This window comes from Megalopta genalis, chromosome 7 (genome assembly GCF_051020955.1).
Source record: "Megalopta genalis isolate 19385.01 chromosome 7, iyMegGena1_principal, whole genome shotgun sequence".
NCBI lineage: Eukaryota > Metazoa > Arthropoda > Insecta > Hymenoptera > Halictidae > Megalopta > Megalopta genalis.
This window is the reverse complement of record NC_135019.1, coordinates 19596528-19614472: the sequence shown is the minus strand read 5'-3', so window position 1 is coordinate 19614472 and position 17945 is coordinate 19596528. Positions and strand designations below refer to the sequence as shown.

At 35.5% G+C, this 17945-nt stretch overlaps 1 protein-coding gene across 5 annotated transcripts in view; it reads right to left on the bottom strand.

Moving 5' to 3' along the window:
- Positions 1-301: 301 nt before the first annotated feature.
- LOC117219862 (endoplasmic reticulum aminopeptidase 1) overlaps positions 302-17945 on the bottom strand; it is a 42774-nt gene continuing 25130 nt past the window's right edge. For all 5 annotated transcript variants that reach the window (XM_033469383.2, XM_076523754.1, XM_076523757.1 and 2 more), the window contains 11 exons: positions 17148-17244; positions 16907-16989; positions 16325-16530; positions 15873-16053; positions 14705-14930; positions 12581-13143; positions 11709-11940; positions 10504-10909; positions 9817-9959; positions 8569-8921; positions 302-7954 (listed from right to left, as the gene is read on the bottom strand). In XM_033469383.2, coding sequence (XP_033325274.1) covers positions 7799-7954; positions 8569-8921; positions 9817-9959; positions 10504-10909; positions 11709-11940; positions 12581-13143; positions 14705-14930; positions 15873-16053; positions 16325-16530; positions 16907-16989; positions 17148-17244 — 2646 coding nt within the window. In that variant the 3' untranslated portion in view covers positions 302-7798. The remainder of the gene's footprint in view (positions 7955-8568; positions 8922-9816; positions 9960-10503; positions 10910-11708; positions 11941-12580; positions 13144-14704; positions 14931-15872; positions 16054-16324; positions 16531-16906; positions 16990-17147; positions 17245-17945) is intronic.

The following is a 17945-nucleotide window of genomic DNA, read 5'->3' as shown; positions in this document are numbered from 1 at the left end:
ATCATGGAGAAAACTACTCGGAAAATCTTATTATCGTCTATTGATTATCGAAAGGTAAAATTGGTATCGGACAGTAGTGTTTTAATTATCCAATGTTTAAATTAAATTTAAATAATTACTTGCAGTGCAATCGCCTTAAATCATAAAATACTTAGGCATGAAGTATTAAAAAGTTATATAAAGTTAATCAACATAATCGAAAATACAACAGCTGAGTGTGCCAATACTGCTTTGAGCCTCCGCATATCAACGTTTCCTTATACATATATTTAATATTTACAAAAATAAATCACGTTCAAAGTACTTTAAACATATAATATATTCATTTGTATGCTTGTACATATCTCGTATTTTTTTACAACAAAATATCTATGACAACAGTACAGTAGAGAACGGTATACAATATATAGTTATATCAATAATTCATTCATAAGTATGAGATGCAAGACAGCCTCGTTCTCTTAAGACGTAACAGTATCGGGTTGTGATTGCATTAAAATACATATAAGTATGTACTCTTCTTGATTACTCTGATGTCCAGTCTTTGGGTAGAACTTTTGCATCGATTTTTATATTCCGCGTCTAGTGGGCTTGATTTCGATTCGTATCGCCATCATCATTTTCTCTATATATTTCTCTTTCGATTTCGACAAAAGAAACGTACGTATTTTTACTTGCATTCGATGTTACACGTAACACCTCAATAAAGTACGAGTTCCTTCTAATACTGTTAGACCATTGTATAGTATCAAACAATGTAGTACGAATCAATCGATCGTTAAAAGGGGGACAACAATGAATTTAACATTAAACGACTCTCGCGATAAGTTCTACTTACAGTGGATCAGAATAGTATTGACACACTCAGTTTTTTGTTTCGTAATGGAAGTTAGAAAATTAGCATAATAATACAATCTAGACTTCTAAATTATGTGTTTTATTATGCATGTGAAATTAATGTGTTGATTTAGAAAGCTTGATTATTTTACTATTAACAACTATTACAGAAGAAACGAAAATCTTATAATTAAAAGGGTATAGTAAATCCTACATACAGGCGTTTCTAAGAAAAGGAATAAAAAATCCGTTTCTAAATGTTAGTCTTTCAAACATTATCTTGCTAGTTCGTATGACGAGACAATCAAAAGATCTCATTAGCTATAAGAATATAGAGGAACACTTGACATTAATAATACTAAATTCGTAGAAATGAATAAACTCGTAAGAAATGTATTGAAAAAGTGAGAGTAGTATTGTTTTTATGGTTCCGACATTTCACGTTCTTCCTAAATTATGGCACGATATTATTTGATTAAAGTCTAGCACATACGAACAAATTGTTTATTGTGTCCCCGAAAACGTGACACTCTTAAAAGTACAGTTACTGTAGAAACTATAACAGTGTACCAATATGTTTCTTTTATTGCAAGATTTTCGTCTTTGGTACAGTCTTTTTTAATGATAAAACAATTAATGTTCCTAAACCAGCACATTGTTTTCGTTTACGATAAAGCGCTGAAATATCTAGATTGTACTAATCTGCTGTTTTGTTGACTTCCATTATCACGAGAAAACTGAATGTGTCAACGGATTTTCGATCTCCTGTAAACAGTATGTTTTGTAAAAAGGAACCATGAACAATCTGTGCGACACCTTTGTCCTCGAACGAAAGCAATGAGAGAGAGAGTTGCAGATATTTCTTAAACAATGTATGTACTTTCGGATATCAATGTGAATGTTGTAAAGTAGGCCAATCGGTTTTCTGCTCCCTTCGTGTCCCGAGCACCGGAGGCCGTTTCCGGGTTTCCGTTCGACACGAAGGAGCGATTTCGTTCGTTAAATCTTTAACAAGAGAATATCCGTTAGTGAAAAAATATGCTATTTACACGTAAGGTATCTAGTTGTGCGTCGATTTATTAATTCGCTGTTGGGGTGTATCAAAATCTACTCAAAGGGGCGATAAAAGATTCATGCAGCCGTTATTTACAGATGTTTTCCCTTTTCTAGACGTAAACATGCGTGTACAATCCCGGCCGGAAGTATCGGATCGTCCCATAAGTTTGTGTCGTTTATTGTTCTTCCATTTTATTAAATCTGTTCACTGTATTTTTAACGTTTCAATTTTGAACGCTCACATTTCTGCGAGCAAAATGTAAGAGATTGCAAAGAAAATAAAGGTATTATTTTGCTCGTAATCGATGCAAATAATGTACATTAAGTGATCGAATTAAGAAGAAGTTGCGTTACTGAAAAGCAAACAACAATAGCGAGTTAACTCGTCTTTCTTAAAAGTTTAGAAAAGATGTAATCGTTCCCTCGTTTCGTAACTTCTTTCATTCTTTTTAATAATGATATTATTCAATGACTGTAGAATTGTCGTGGTTTTTCATTACAATATTTTTCGTTGTTTTTTCTACTACGTTATAGTGCTCGAAATAGGTGATAATCTAACGGGGCATTGTTTAGGGAATGTGCTGGATGGAGTAAAATTTTCCAATACACGTAATTCTTCCTGCACGTTTTGCTGAAGCACGATCGAGACAGCTGCATTTCGCAAGTTTATGCAACATTCGTACTTCCAGCTTCGATACAACCTGTTCCTATTTTCTTCAAGCTGATTTTGCAATATTCCATATTTCAGGCATCTCTCGAAAAGATAATCATCGTGTCTCTAGATTTTGAAACCTGTTCTCGTATATCTCAAATGGACGACTAAAACGTATCCGATATAACCAACGACGCAGATATTTTTCACACAGTTTTGTCAAATATCCTTTCCAATACTCGCACTCTTGATTTCACCCTGTGTCAAAGATAAAATGCTTACTGTTCTCTGATATTCTCGTTTCGCACGTCTTTCGTGAATTCAGCTCAATCATCTGGATTCACCTCATCGCTCTGCGTTCATTGAACAGAGCGTGGATAGTCTAAACGCATAACTTATCGGACGATCTAATAGTTGATCCGCCAGGAATCAACGTAATTGTACTCTGATCGAAAACATGTGGAAATCCGCTGAAATTCTTCGAAAGTAATATGATCCTCTCGCAGAAGACTCGAGTTACAAGCATCGTCGGCAGTTTGTTAATTGATTACCAGACTGCGGATATTTGTGCAAACATAAACTCTCTGTGGACAAAAGATCTGCTCCGTCTGTTAGGCTGTTCCAGAGAAGGTGAAGATCTTATTTAACATGTTCGCTACCAATATCATATACGAAAACCAATGTTACTTAAAATGATATAATATTCGTAAAATTTATAACAATTTTGCGACAACATTTTTTGATGCTTTGTATCGGTATATGTTATCAAAAGCGAATGTGTTAATTATTTGGAAAAATTTGCGATATCGATTCTGAACAAACTCAAGATCTATGTGTTCTAAGTGCGGGAAATCAATTAGAACGTTGCGAATTCTCGTTCGAACGAGTTTTAGTTAATTTTTCAATGCTTTGTATCGGTATATGTTATCAAAAGCGAATGTGTTAGTTATTTAGAAAAATTTGCGATATCGATTCTGAACAAACTCAAGATCTATGTGTTCTAAGCGCGGGAAATCAATTAGAACGTTGCGAATTCTCGTTCGAACGAGTTTTAGTTAATTTTTCAGTAGTAAACTGCAGATCTCGCAGGATCAACATTTCCCGAGGCAACTGAAAGGCGAACAGGAGTCGAATAGAAATTGATTTTCTCTTCTGTCGATTTTTATAAATCGATTCGCGCGCACATACATTTGTCATGAACGCAGAAAATCCGCAGTCTAGCGACAAGACATTCGAAATCAAATATTCGTGGGATTCGGCCGATACGGAAGCGGTATTCGAAAATCGGTTTGCGGGGAACAAAATCCGAACGTGTACAAGGTGTCCCGAAATGTTTCGAACGGAACAAGTGGACCTTGTTCCTGTTCGATCTTATTTTCCTCGTATTATACGTATATACAATGTCAGCGTGTCCTACAGTTCTCTTTTGTAGGGTAAAATTGGTTCGCTAACCTTCGAATGCTAAATTAATTTCTCATTCATCGGAAACGTAACGAAGCAACAGGGTGGACCGGGAGCGAATGAGTCGCGCGATAATATCTTGACACACATAATAGATCGATATGAAGACAAACTTTTGATACAGACACATGTACAGTGAACTAAATAACTTTTATCCGTAAGTAATTCTTTTCTATCGATTACATGCTTTTAATGAATATTCTTCTTGCGATTATCTGTTTTTACTGTTTTTAGTTTTTAAACTAACTCTTTTTATAATAATACTGATCATTGCTTAGTCAGAATTTATAATTGAAGTTAAAAATTATGGTCGGTGACGATTGTATCATTGGCAGTTGAGGTCAGTTATACATTTTCTTCATTTCTATTTTTTTTCATTAGTAACCATAATATTACTAAATGTTCTTGGATGATCGTATTTAAAAGTATTATTAGTTGAAATTATTTTCTTAAAAATCAATCAAATAAAAGTCAATCATCTATACCAGCAAGTTATAATAACTTCGTTAACATTGTAAGTCTAATAACTTTGTGTTAAAGTAATAAATAAAGAAGCACGAAAATATTTTATCGAAATTGTGAAGATTGAAAATATTATTTAGGTGTATATTACTCAGAAAATTACCACTGTATCTACCTTTATCGTTCGTGAGAATATTTTTCACGTCAAATATGACGATAACAATGAACGATTACGATGATAGACTTTTGATTCGTTTGGTCAAATACCCTTTACGAAGTGTGCATAATTGACTAGTGCGTTATGAACCAAAGAAGATTGAGACCTTTTGGTATACTATGCTTGAGACTATTCGAAAATTGCACGATGAATTTGCAGCCTGCAATTTTTGTGGTGAACGTAAACGTTTCTTGGGTGATCCTATTCCATAACGAAAGTGTCACTATCGCTTCCGGTCCACCTTACCTTTTCTCGAGACTTTTCCTTCTCTTCGTGTTTATTGTCAATGGATAATTACTATAAGAAGGTAAAATGCGATCCCAAGGGAAAACTTCTAATACCAGCAAACGGAAAATCGGTTAGCATTCTCGAGCTGACGATCACCGCCAAAATCACACGAATATTCATAAAGGCCAGTAGAAATTTGGCATGAATGTGTCCTCCATCTACAATCTAGATACCTTCTGTAATACATCCGATCACGCACAGGGCACACAACCACTCTTACGCTAATATGTACACACCACACAAAGCATCACATGGTTACATACATAAACTTTTTATACATTTGTCCATAATAAAATATCCGATTCTCTATTATGCTACTTTACATGGAGAATGATCAGCTCCACGCGAGACGTGTCCCGCGCCTCCAGCAATCTGCAGCGACATTAATACATGACACACGGTACATCGAATTTTTTTTTTTGTTGTATTTACTTCGAGGGACATATACAATCCTCGCAATATGTTCGGCTGTTTTTTTTCCGGGGCCAAATTCTCTTTGTCCGATTAGTATTTCCAGGGGGGAACTAGAACTCCGCTTTTCGACAAAGACTCGGCCGACAAAGATTCGCCAACCTTCTATCGTGTTGATATGCTACTTTTAGAAGAACCATTTGTTCGCAAGATCGCTCCGGGGAAGTTTCTATGCTTACTTGATTGGTTCTAACGCAAACGTAACGTCGTTCCTCGTGTTTATTTACAGCAAGTTGCACTGTGTCTTACGGGAGCAGCCAACTGATCTTCATACCGGTGATCGTAAACCAAGATCTCGCGTTCGACGAATTTTTGCAAATCTTTCATTGTCGCTTGTCGGATTTCTTAGTCGAGTTATCTTAAACGCGTGCGCGACGAGTTTACAGACAAATGCAAATAACACAATTTTGTCCCTTTGTCGTAAGTCGATAAAAGTTTAGCTCGTATTTCTCGATTAGTATTTCGAGACTTCGAATACAATCTAGTACACCGGGTAAAACATTTATAATATTAAAAAACATTCTCGCCCGTAAAGAGTCAATAATAAACGAGAATCTTTGACGCACCAAAAATTTGTACGAGCGACTATAGTCACCTTTTCACTAGCATACGTTGTTAAATGCGGACCAAAAAAACGTCGGTCATTTTAATCGTGGTGTTTGTAGACTAAATTAACGTTTTATTAGCAAAACGCAACTGTTTTATTCTAGCGAGTCACTTTACGATAAAATTTAAGAAAAAACTTTTGTCCTCTTTCATTGAACACCATTCGTACCACGGATCACTCTGCCGAAAGTGATTTTCACCGAACGCAAAAATGCGTAAACGTAGTTTCGCATCTCCTTTGTAACTTGACGTAGAAACGAAACTATCTTTCTTATTTTTACGCAAGCGCTTGGTTTACAATCGTAATTGTTATTTCCAGACCGCGGATCTTAATGTAAGATAAAACAGTCCTGCATCGGTCGCAAGTAAATCGGAATCAAAACGTTTCATTTCTTTTTGGATACAGTGAATTCTCTCTAATTTTCCTTCAGCTTGTAAACAAAAATTGACAATTTGGGGAGAGGCGAGACGATCATACGAGGCTCGCAGCTCGTTTTTATAGTTGTCGATTGTCAACAATCGAGCAACAAGGCTCGAATAATCGTATCTCCTCTTCCCGATTTCTCCATTTCTGTTTACAAGCTGAAGGAAAATTGGTGAGAGTTTACGGTAATTTGAATAAAATGAACACAACGAGTCGATATAACGTGTCTCTTTTCCATGGGAACCGCCGAGAATCCGCAGTCTAGTGATCTAGAACATCGGAGACTGTACATCGGACTGTGTGGACTGTAGATCGGAAAAAAAATTGTAGTAAGAGGTTTGTGGTCGAAGGATCGGTTGAAATTTCGCGTGCTCTAGGCCAAGAGAAAATTATGGTTAAATCGCAGACACTGCGTTAAGGCTACTCCTGTTGCGGCGCTTATCACTGGATTACGAAATTGTGTAAGTAGCATCGTTCCGTCGAATTTTTCAGCAAGCTCACTTCACTCTGTTCGATTAGCGTACTGGATGGATCAGAAATGGGGGTTGAGTATCACGTGGAGGCGACTACTGTCACTCCTTGTAATAAAGTATAGTATATTTAGGAGACTAAAGTATCAACGTTATCAGGCGTTTGTCGGTAGCCCCTTATCTCTCTTTTTTTGTTGTTTTCTTTTTGTCGGAAAATGATGGGTCAGCGACTATCCTAGGAACAACGTTGTCTCTCTTCTCTCTATAATTTCATTCTTTATACATAGTAATCCAATCTGCACGCACTGCGTGCATAATAAATAAATACTTTCGAAAGTGCGTATAAATCGGTGTATAATGTGTTACATATAAACAATTCGGCTTTGTTTCGATGCGTCGAATGATTCTTTCCAGCGGGGAGAGTTTTCGCGCAGCTAAATCATTTCTTTCTTCTTCTTTTTTTTTTTTCGTTTTCGTTTCGCTTAGGACAATATATTTTTTCGATTTTTTCTTCGTTTCGTTTTTTCTTTTTTTGGTTTTTATTTGGTTTTCTTTTTATCGGTGCATCTCGAACAGTTCTCCGTTCATCGAAGGATTGTCAGAGATCGTCCGCCGAAAGTAACCGTTCGACGCGCATGACGGAAATGGGTCATTTTTGATCTGCGAATTATATCTAAGTGGTAAATAAATGATTTCGATTACCTCGTGTACGACGACAGAGATCTTACGTTTTCGTTTCGGTGCATCGCCCGCCATCATGCGTCGATGATGACCACGAAAAAGGTAAGGATCGTCACGGAATTACTGAATGATAGTTCTGCGTCATTTTTGTTCCATTCCCTATGAGCAAGGGGTTAACTCGTGTGAACGTTCATATAGTTTATGAGCCATCTGTCGACCACATCGGCATTCTCTTTCACCCAGTGTATGTTGAACTTGATTTTCTCTAGGCTTTGCTCCAGTGCTCGTTGCCCGCTGCCAACGTCCACCCTTTTAAAGAATTCCGACACCTGCGGATCGCGACGAAGCTGTTAATTACTTAATCGCATTAAAAATAATGCTGCCGCGACGATATTAGAATTAATTTCTTAATTTTACAGCGAAGACATCTCGTTACAGGAAAGAAATGTTTTCGAAAACGTCTAAAGCTATTTTTCCTCCAAATATTGATCGATTGATTAACGTTCGCGTGAATTGATTAAACTAGCGTAAATTGATCGATACAGATCGTGATTAATAGTAATAAACATATTTCATTTTCCATTTAATTCTTCAAATTATTTGCCAGTGAGAAAAAGTATGAAATTATACGAGTAGTTTACAATAAGCAATTTAATTGTATTATTTGAAATAACGTAAAAGTAAAAGTAAGAATGAAAATATTTAAAACAATTCGGATAATTTCTTTTGTATCGATAATACCACGTCTTGGAAACTGCCTAACAATTAAATGAATAATTATATACAAATGGTTAAATAAAAAGGAACTATGGTTTTCAACTTGTTTCACGGCATTATATAATTTTTAATGACGAACGGAAAGATAAGTAGATAAAATGATTCAAATAAATAGAAAGTAAGGTAAAATAATTCAATGAAGATGCAAAATGAGGTTTCAACTTACTTCGTAGTAATCGTACTCCGTGAAGAAATCGGAGACGACAACGGAGATCAGTCCTCCCATTGTCAGCGATCCGTTGCCAAATAAAGCATGTATTTGCGGCCAATGTGCTTTAATGTGTCGCCACGCGATAAACTGACCGTCATGATTACTAGCGACCGAGGCTATGACAGTTTCAACGTCCTGCGACCTTACAACGTCCCGGTCTAACGAACGTAGGAGGTAACGTTGCAGTAGCCAGGAATCTGTTGTTGCACCCAATGCTTGCAACATTATTCTTTTCTCGCTAGGTACTTGAGTATTTTGATAATTCTGCCAACAATAGTTCCATTCCTCTTCATTACCAAATTTGATCCCTGCAAGCAGATTTCATGTATTTTTTTAAAATAGTAGTGACGTGTTTGTGGTAACAGGTCGGTCAGTTTCTGAAACATTCGTAGTCGTTAGATTCCGCTCAATAGGACGATGAAAATATTATATTCAGGAATGCCACTAACATGATTTTTTAAATTCTTCTAGTCGCAATTCTCATATTTAAAAATGCGGCCTCCCAGTTGTTGGGTCATTGAATTTGATAAAACTTTTCTAATGAAGCTAGAGCAGTACTCGGAACATTTCGGAACGCAACATTGGGCTCCGCCCCCTGACTACCGCCGCAGCGTCTCGCTCACCGCGTTGCTTCCATCGGTTGCAGCGCGGGGAGCAAGACGCAGCGGCGGTAATAGACAGGAGGCGGTTTCCAATGTTGCGTTCCGAGCACTGGTCTAAAGCACAAATAAGCCAACCCATAATTCGTCATTTTCGTCAATACTCATTATTAAGCTGGATTTTTATGCAAAATAAGAATTGTCCACGTCGATTGCAAGAAATAGAAATTATTAAGTCTACCGGAAAGTTCTGTCCGTTTGAGAAATGAAAGGATAGATTTTTCATAAATTTAATAATATTTATTGTACAATATAATTTCCGTCGTTACTTCTGACCTCTTGCCAGCGTGATGGCAATTTGTGAGCAACATTTTCCAAAAATATATGTCTCAAATGAATATGTGCATATCTATTGAAATTTGCAATGACATTATCAGACAGAACTTTCCGGTAGACCTAATAAATATTCAAAAAATTCTTTTAACCTGCATACTATTTTTAATTGCTTATTACGTTTGTTTTATTCTTTTTTAAATATAACGTTAATTATATAATCCTATTTGTATAGTGTTACAAATAGTAAAGTCATTTGTTATTAACTCACCTGCTACGTATACAACATCTCGAATGTTTGGAGCGATTCGTTCACCGTCCACCATCCAGTTCCTGAAGAGAGATTTCGCTGGTTTTACAACATCCTCTAATTTCAACGTTACAGCTGATTGCAAGACAGCAATTCTCAATAATCTGCGGAAGACAGAAAATGTAGAGAATAAACGCATCATTTAATGTTCGCTGTAGTAGATAGGGAAAATGTCATGCCAGGCAATTCCTATCTTACTGAATAGTAATACTTGTACGTACATCTCCATATATATTTTTAAATAAAATATAGCACGAATTTCACTTGGACTAACTAACAACACGTGCATATGAATTTTGTCTGTTTTATCGCGAAATTCACTATTAGTACTACTAGTGACTTATATAAATTATTGTCAGTTAATTGTCGATGTTCGTTTTGTATAAAAACAAAATTTGTTTGCATTAAAAATCAATGTTATAGAAAATCTTATTGACAACTAGGAGATACTTTTCTGCTGAATTACGATTCCAGTTCAAGAATTATCCTTTTATGAAGATAGTCATCAGAAATTGACATCTGCTATTTTCAAGGAAATATCGTTCGGAAGAATAAAGTTCATTGTCAAAGAAAATCGATGTAATTAGCGAATTAGATTCTAAGATATTTGATATCGTTTCCAATAGCTGCCTCTTAATTAATACTCACTTTTTCAAGTGCGATCCTTCGTCGACCCAGCCGACGTATTTCGTGACCGGAGTCAGCAATTGCTTCAAAAACGTAATGTATCTCTTGTAGCCTGGACTCTCGCTCAACCTTCCTTTCCAAGAGTGTAAATACCCAAGTGCGGTAGCCCATGGCACGTATTCCCTCTCATTCAGAAGATAAAGCGACAATTCGAGCGGTATCGTAGCATTCAATTCGCCCGCCTCGCATAAAGTGAACGCGTCGTCGATCAGATTCGCCCGATCAGCAGGACTAAATTTCGTGTGATCGTTCAGCAAAGTATCAATGATCGCCGTCCACATTTCTTCCGGATAAGTAACGCGATAGAATCCGCTTTGATTCACGTTGCATTTTATGTACTCGACGTCCTCGGGTATGTCGAACGTAACTAAAAATTAACAATATTCACTCTTCGTGAAATGCAATGTCCTTGAAACGTGAGAAATCATCGGGCAATAAATTCATTCATCCATGAGAATCGATATTCTAAGTGCAATTTGATCGATTTACTTGTTCGCCACATGTATTAGGTTTTTCGAAAAAAATCTATCCGCTGTTTTATATTTATTATTTCTATCGTTAGAGTTCTGCATATTTAAAATACGATTAAAAATACAAACATATGTACAGAATAAAAATAGCAAGCCACTACTGAATCAATTCATCTGTTTCTTCCCGATATGCATTGTGCGAAGTGACGATCTCAAGATTTATGTCGTTACGCAAAATAATGTAGAAAAATGCACATAATGCATTTGCCAATGAATACTCGCAGAAATATTTATAATAACAATGTCTAAAAATATTTAACACGTTCATGGAGTATTTTAAAAATATGTTAATCGTTTTCATTAGTGTAAGTTCCGAAAGCATGCATCTGTTATAGGCAGCGTAAGATCATGGGACACTGTTATCGATTTTTATTATAATTATAGCAACAAAGGACCGTCGATTCTGTATCAATTTTATAGCAAACACACATTGAATAGAAGTTTCGACCAAATCTAATACAATTATTATTAATTATACGGCATTCTTTAAATTCTATATTAATATTATTCATTAACGATCATTTGAGAAACGAAAGAAATTATTGACCAATAATTCGAACAGAAGTATAGGAAAGAATGACAGTTCTAAATAGTTGTAGATTAATATGTTCGTTATAATTGTCCTGTATAAGTTACCATCGGTTAAATTCATCCACACGTTGTGAAGCTTGCGCGGTTCTTTGTCTGTGTAGTAGCTCAACGGGACGTACCACTTGTAGTCAAAGGGCGATTTTGGTTGCAACAATTCGGTATCGTTTTCTGCCGGTGAAAGCAGAAATCGTTTCTGGCTTGCCGTGATGGTATTCCCGTCACGTGTGATCGTGATCAATGGAAAACCCATCTGTTGCGTCCATGTGTCCATGATAGCCTGCAAACGCAATTATTCCCATCAAATATTGACTCCACCGAATTTAAACATTTTGTATGCATCAAGCTCATACCATAAGCAAACTATGCATCTGTTTATTTCACAGAAATTCTAACGAGGCAGCGATTTCTTTTATCAATTTGAAGATCTTTTCAAGTAAAAAATAATGTAAAAGCATTATCAATTTTTGTTAATGTACACGTTTCCCTGTATGTTAATCAAAATCTGTAGTCTAATTGTGATTACTAGCGAACTTAAACTAAGTTGAAAGACACGTTCACCTTTATTTTCAATCCGTAAACTTATATGAAGAGCATGACAAATTTAGGCTATATAAACTTATTCCACAAATGTTATTTATCATACGGCAATTGTACATGTTATATGATTCTTTCCTAATAGAACAACTAACGTATGATAATATAATATTAATTATGTAATAATTCCCTGCTAACGTATTACATATCGTCTATAATAATTTTGTAAAAATCTCATGAAATAAACTAGAAATAAGTAAATAAAAGCTGATAAATTGAAGGACGTTTATACAATTTTCTGTGCGTTTTTGAACATTTTCACACCGACAAACGCGTAAAGATCCGCAATGTAGTGGATACTAAATGTCTTAATTTGCACATACTTTCACGTCGAAGGTGTGATTCGCGTTCCTCGTGAAAGCCGCCCACAGATCCTTCGTGTCTGCGTTACCATACGCGTGGGTGTTCAAATAATCGTTCAACCCGCTTTTTAGAACATCTTCGCAGAGGAAGCCTTCCAGCATATTCAGAATGGAAGCACCTTTGCTGTAGCTGATGTCGTCGAAAATAGCTTCGATTTCGTTCGGATCTTTCACTGGCACGCTTATGGGGTGACTGCTAGTTAAGGCATCGAGATCGAGGGCCGGTTGGGTCTTGTACAAAATAAATTGATCCATCATGCTCCATTTCGGTGAGATATGATTTACTCCTTTGTATTCGAAGAAGCTGGCCGCTCCTTCGTTCAGCCACAAATCGTTCCACCATTTCATAGTGACGAGATTACCGAACCACTGATGAGCCAGCTCATGAGCTACCACCACGGCGACCCATTCATGGGCTCCCGTTGACGTCTCCTGCGGGTCGTATAGTATGGATGTCTCCCGGTACGTGATTAGGCCCCAATTTTCCATTGCACCCGCGGCGAAATCAGGAATTGCTATCAAATCTGCGGACAATCACGCGAAAGTATTCTGTTAAAGTGATTTCTCATAGAAACTTATATTCATAATTACATAAATAAAAATATACGTGCAGTAAATTCTCTCTAATTGACGCTTAGATACACAAATGGTACACGCAAATGGACAATTTGGGAAGAGAAGATACGATTATTTGAATTTTGCGACTCGTTTTCACAGTTACCGATTGTCAACAATTATAAAAACGAGTTACAAGGCTCGAATAATTGTATCTCTTCTTCCAAAATTGTCCATTTTTGTGCACAATCTGAGCGTCAATTAGGAAGAATTTACTGTAATCACTAGATCGCGAATTTTTATGCATTTGTGGTACACACAGTTGCATTATTATTCTATAATTCATCACAAGAAATTTTCTGGTCGATATAAGAAATCTTTTTCTTTGTCAGATATTTAGAAAATAATTAATGACAATGATAATTTTCATAAAGATTCGCAGTCTGATGATTGCGATAATATTATTATTTATAATTATTCAAAGGAGTTCAATCTTCAAAATTTTACTGGACAGTTTGATAAGTGCATATTGTTCTCATGGCGAGTTTATAGAACAAACTACGGTAAGATAATACTTTCAGGTAATTGTTTCGATAATCGACTACCGTATTGCAAAATTATCGGATGCGGATACAGATTCTATCTAAAAGTATCATAAGGGAATCTTCGATTCAATAATCTGTAGGAACTTCAACTTTTTAAAGAAGTGTTCTGCTTTAAGGATCTTATGTAACACTAAATTTAGATTTAAGGATAAGCTTCGAACAGATTGGATCAAATTGATTCTTTTAGACCTTTTTCATTTACATAGTGCTAAAAGTGTATCCCTTGTCAATGCATCGATTTCTGTGCACCAGAATATTCACTGTCATGAAAAAATCTGATACTTTCAAACTAGTAGCGAAATGCTATTGTCTCCAATGAAGTACTTATGATTTGCGGAGTCTATGAGTACGTTGGACTGTAAAATAGGGCGCTATTACTCTCATAGTATGTACAAGAATAGCTTTATGTAAGGATACTCTGAAATAGTTGACATTATTCTGGGAACTAGAACAAAAATACAATCTTGCTTTATAACTCGCATAAAATTGCGCGTATAATTATTCTTGTAAAGTATTCATTATTTAATCGCATTAACCTTTCGCAGTACAAAGAGTTTCCTCCTTTCTACATCAGAATTTGCTATAATGAAATATAATTCAATCACGTTCCTATACGATTTATTTAAAACGGTCGAGAAATACTAAAGTTGTCTTGCGTGTCGTGTTATTGTAATATTATTCTTACGCACCGCATAATGTTGATGTTATTCGTACGTACCATGTAATTATGACATTATTTTTACGCACCATGTAATTGCGACGTTATTTTTACGTACCATGTAACTGTGACGTTATTCATAAATATCGCGCGAATCGGTAAAATAACTAAGAATTAATGCAGAAGTCGACGTCGAGTCTGGCTCGACGTAGGGCCGCAAAGAGTTGAGAGATTTGTTAACAGTATGTAAGTATGTCTAGTACGTACCTTGCTTAGGTAATGGGTAATATACTCCGAAAAAAGATTCAAAGTAATCAATTGTACGAGCAGCGGTATTTACAGCATATTGCGCTTGTGGAAGCATCGCCTCCGCTGCGTAGACGCTTACAGAAACGTTTCTCTTCGTCAGCTCCGAGACTCGTTTGAAGTCGCACACCACGAATGCCACCAGGTATGTAGACATCTCGACGGATTCTTGGAAATCGTCGCGCAGCTGAGGACATCGTTTTGTCAAAAATATGACATGTCAATGAAATAGTTAATTTCATTCAGCGGAATATTACACAAGTCACATCATTGTTAATATTATTCGCACGTTTTAGAACGATTATGTCCTAAGCTTCACTTCTACATAGATCACCAAGCTTTTTCAATTTGGTCAACTTTTCAAAGATCTTTTCAATCCAGCATCTCGTTTGAGACGCACCATTTTTTGCTACACAAATATTTCTAGCTATAGTAATTCCTAACTTCTCATTGCCATCTTTGAGATTTATATGCGTCTTAATATTTGATGAACGTACTAATTCAGAAGGTGGGAGAATAGTTACAAAGTATAAAGATAGTCTAAAGTAACAACTTATAGTGAAAATGACACAAGAGAAAGAATTATTATCAGTGATAGTACGCCTATGTTTGAGGAAAAACGCTTATCAGTGAATTAACCACTGATCGCATTTCGATTTTATTGTGTATTCTACGAAACGATAACAGCTGTTACGATAGTAACGTAAATACGATAGTAAAGTACGATAGATTTCGATAATTTCAGATACTTGTAGAAATAGATTCAGCACAGACATTTTCGAATGTGATCGAATGTGAATTGTTTTCGAAGTTAATCTAACGATTTCTTTTAATTTTATTTAAACTTATTGTAACGAATTTCTTTTAATTTTATTCAAAGTCGATGTAACGATTTCTATTAATTTTATTTAAAACTGATCTAACGCGCGATCTCGATTAATTTCAATATTAAGTCGACTTGCTTTCAGAGATTATATTTTTATTAGCTCAAGTTTTATAGCTATATAAAACGCCCGACAATTGTTTCTATTCGTTACTAATCAATTAGAAAATTAAGGTGAAGCTTTATGAAATTGATTTCACGTGCGGCCAACCTAATTATTTTGTATTACGGGGGTTTCATACTCACAAGTCCCGTTCCCATATAAAATCCCGCTTCTTCGGTGTTCATCACGGGCATATTGCACAGCGCAATGTGAAATCTATCCCTGGTTATCGATACTTTAAACTTGGCTTTAAATTGTGGTTCGTCAAAGCATGGAAACGCTGAACGCGCGTACGTCGGTTCAAAATGCGTCGTGGCCAAGTACCTGTAATTGAAAATCATATTCAAAGCGTCGCTGCATACGATATAATGATAGAGAATCGAAAACAACGACATTGATAACACATAAAACAATAACAATGAAGATATAAAATGAAACAGTAAGTTTAATATTTGAATTTGAACGTTAAAATGTTAAAGTGGTTGCTGATAATCGATTGTACTTAGTGCAATCGTAATTAGAATGATTTAGAAGATGAAAAAATATCCTGTTATTTTTTAACGAAGAAATTAAGCGATTAGAGTTTCACAGCGACCTCTTTTCTCCATCCGGGGTAACGTAGCTGCTAAGGTAGAACCCTTCGAGTTCACTCGTCAGCTTCGAGGTGAACCTTAAGTGCACCGTATAGTTTCCCCTTTTCCGAAATTTGCTTTCCTCGAGCTCCAGATAAAGCTGCTGATGTTTCGGATACTCCAGAAGCTTCGCGATTTTTAATTTATTGCCTTTACGATCTTTAACCATCTGAAAGTGTATTTTTAACAAATTTTTACGCCTTCTCAAAGAGAGCTGTTATCACGATGAACATTTGATATATCGAGAAAATATTTGAAAGGCTGGTCGGCGTCTTTGAACACGTGGTATATTCAGAATTTATATGAACAATAAGTAATAAATTGATAATTATTTAGTATTAATAAATAATCATTAATTATTATAATTAATAAATGAATAATAAGTAATAGATTCCCCCTAATTGACGCTTAGATTGTGCGCAAAAGTGGACAATTTGGGAAATGGAAATACGATTATGTCATTCTATGTTTTTTTATTGACTTTTTAGGCTATGCCATGAATTCGAAGACGCCTCGTATAAAGTATTGTCAGTGGAATGATTTACCTTTTCATTTATTGTCAAATTTTTACTATGGAAGACGATATAGTTGGTCTCTTTATCGACATGGAATTCGATTGTGACCTGTCCTGAAAGCAAAAACGAACATAAGTTTCTTCATCCGTACACTTTTCAGAATTATATTCGGCATTTAAATAGCACAGATTGTCTTTTGTGAAAATTAACTTTCGATCCAGGAAAATTGTGCATTTTTCGTAGCAAAAGCGACGATGCGAACACAACGTACCTTTTACCTCTAATGTGGTAAGGTTTGGATGGATGGTAATGTTGTATCTAGTGGGATGGGCAAACTTTGGTAGCCTCACGTTATTCCAAGGGAACACCTACAACAATTCGAATAATTGAAATTATCGTATCGGCGATCGAATAAAATGTTAGAACGAAATTGCAGTCCTTATGCATTTCAGACGTACAATTTTGAAGCAAGCTAAAATCCGAGTCTCAATGAAAATCATTAACAGGCTGCGGGTTTTATGCATTTCTGACAAAAATGAGTAAGTCAAACATAAAACTAAAAATACATTAGAAGAATTTAAGGATACATTATTTTCAACTTATTACGATCGTTAAGAGAGAAAAGATATTTTCATCTAATTTATATTTCTTACAATTAACTTAAATAATTTTTATTTTATTTATAAATGATTAAATTATTTTGAAATGCCATCACAAAATCCAATATCTGCAGTTTAACTCTCGAAAATTGGAAATATTGATCTGAGAAGAAAGAGTTGGAAATATTTGTGTTTTTTATTATTTTCATTCCATTTATTGGTTTGCTTCATTCCAACGTAAATAAAATAATACAAATATTATTATTGATTAGTGAACTGCAGATTTTACTCATTTAGGACAAAAAAGAACGATTTAGAGTAGTAGATCGATAAAAATAATTTCAGAATATCAAAATTCATTATTTTCAGATGATTAAAATGATTGAAGGAAGAAAGAAAATTCTATTTTGCAATTTTTGTTTTGCATAAAAGTCCCCGGTCTATTGATGAAATAATATGCTTTTCCGTTT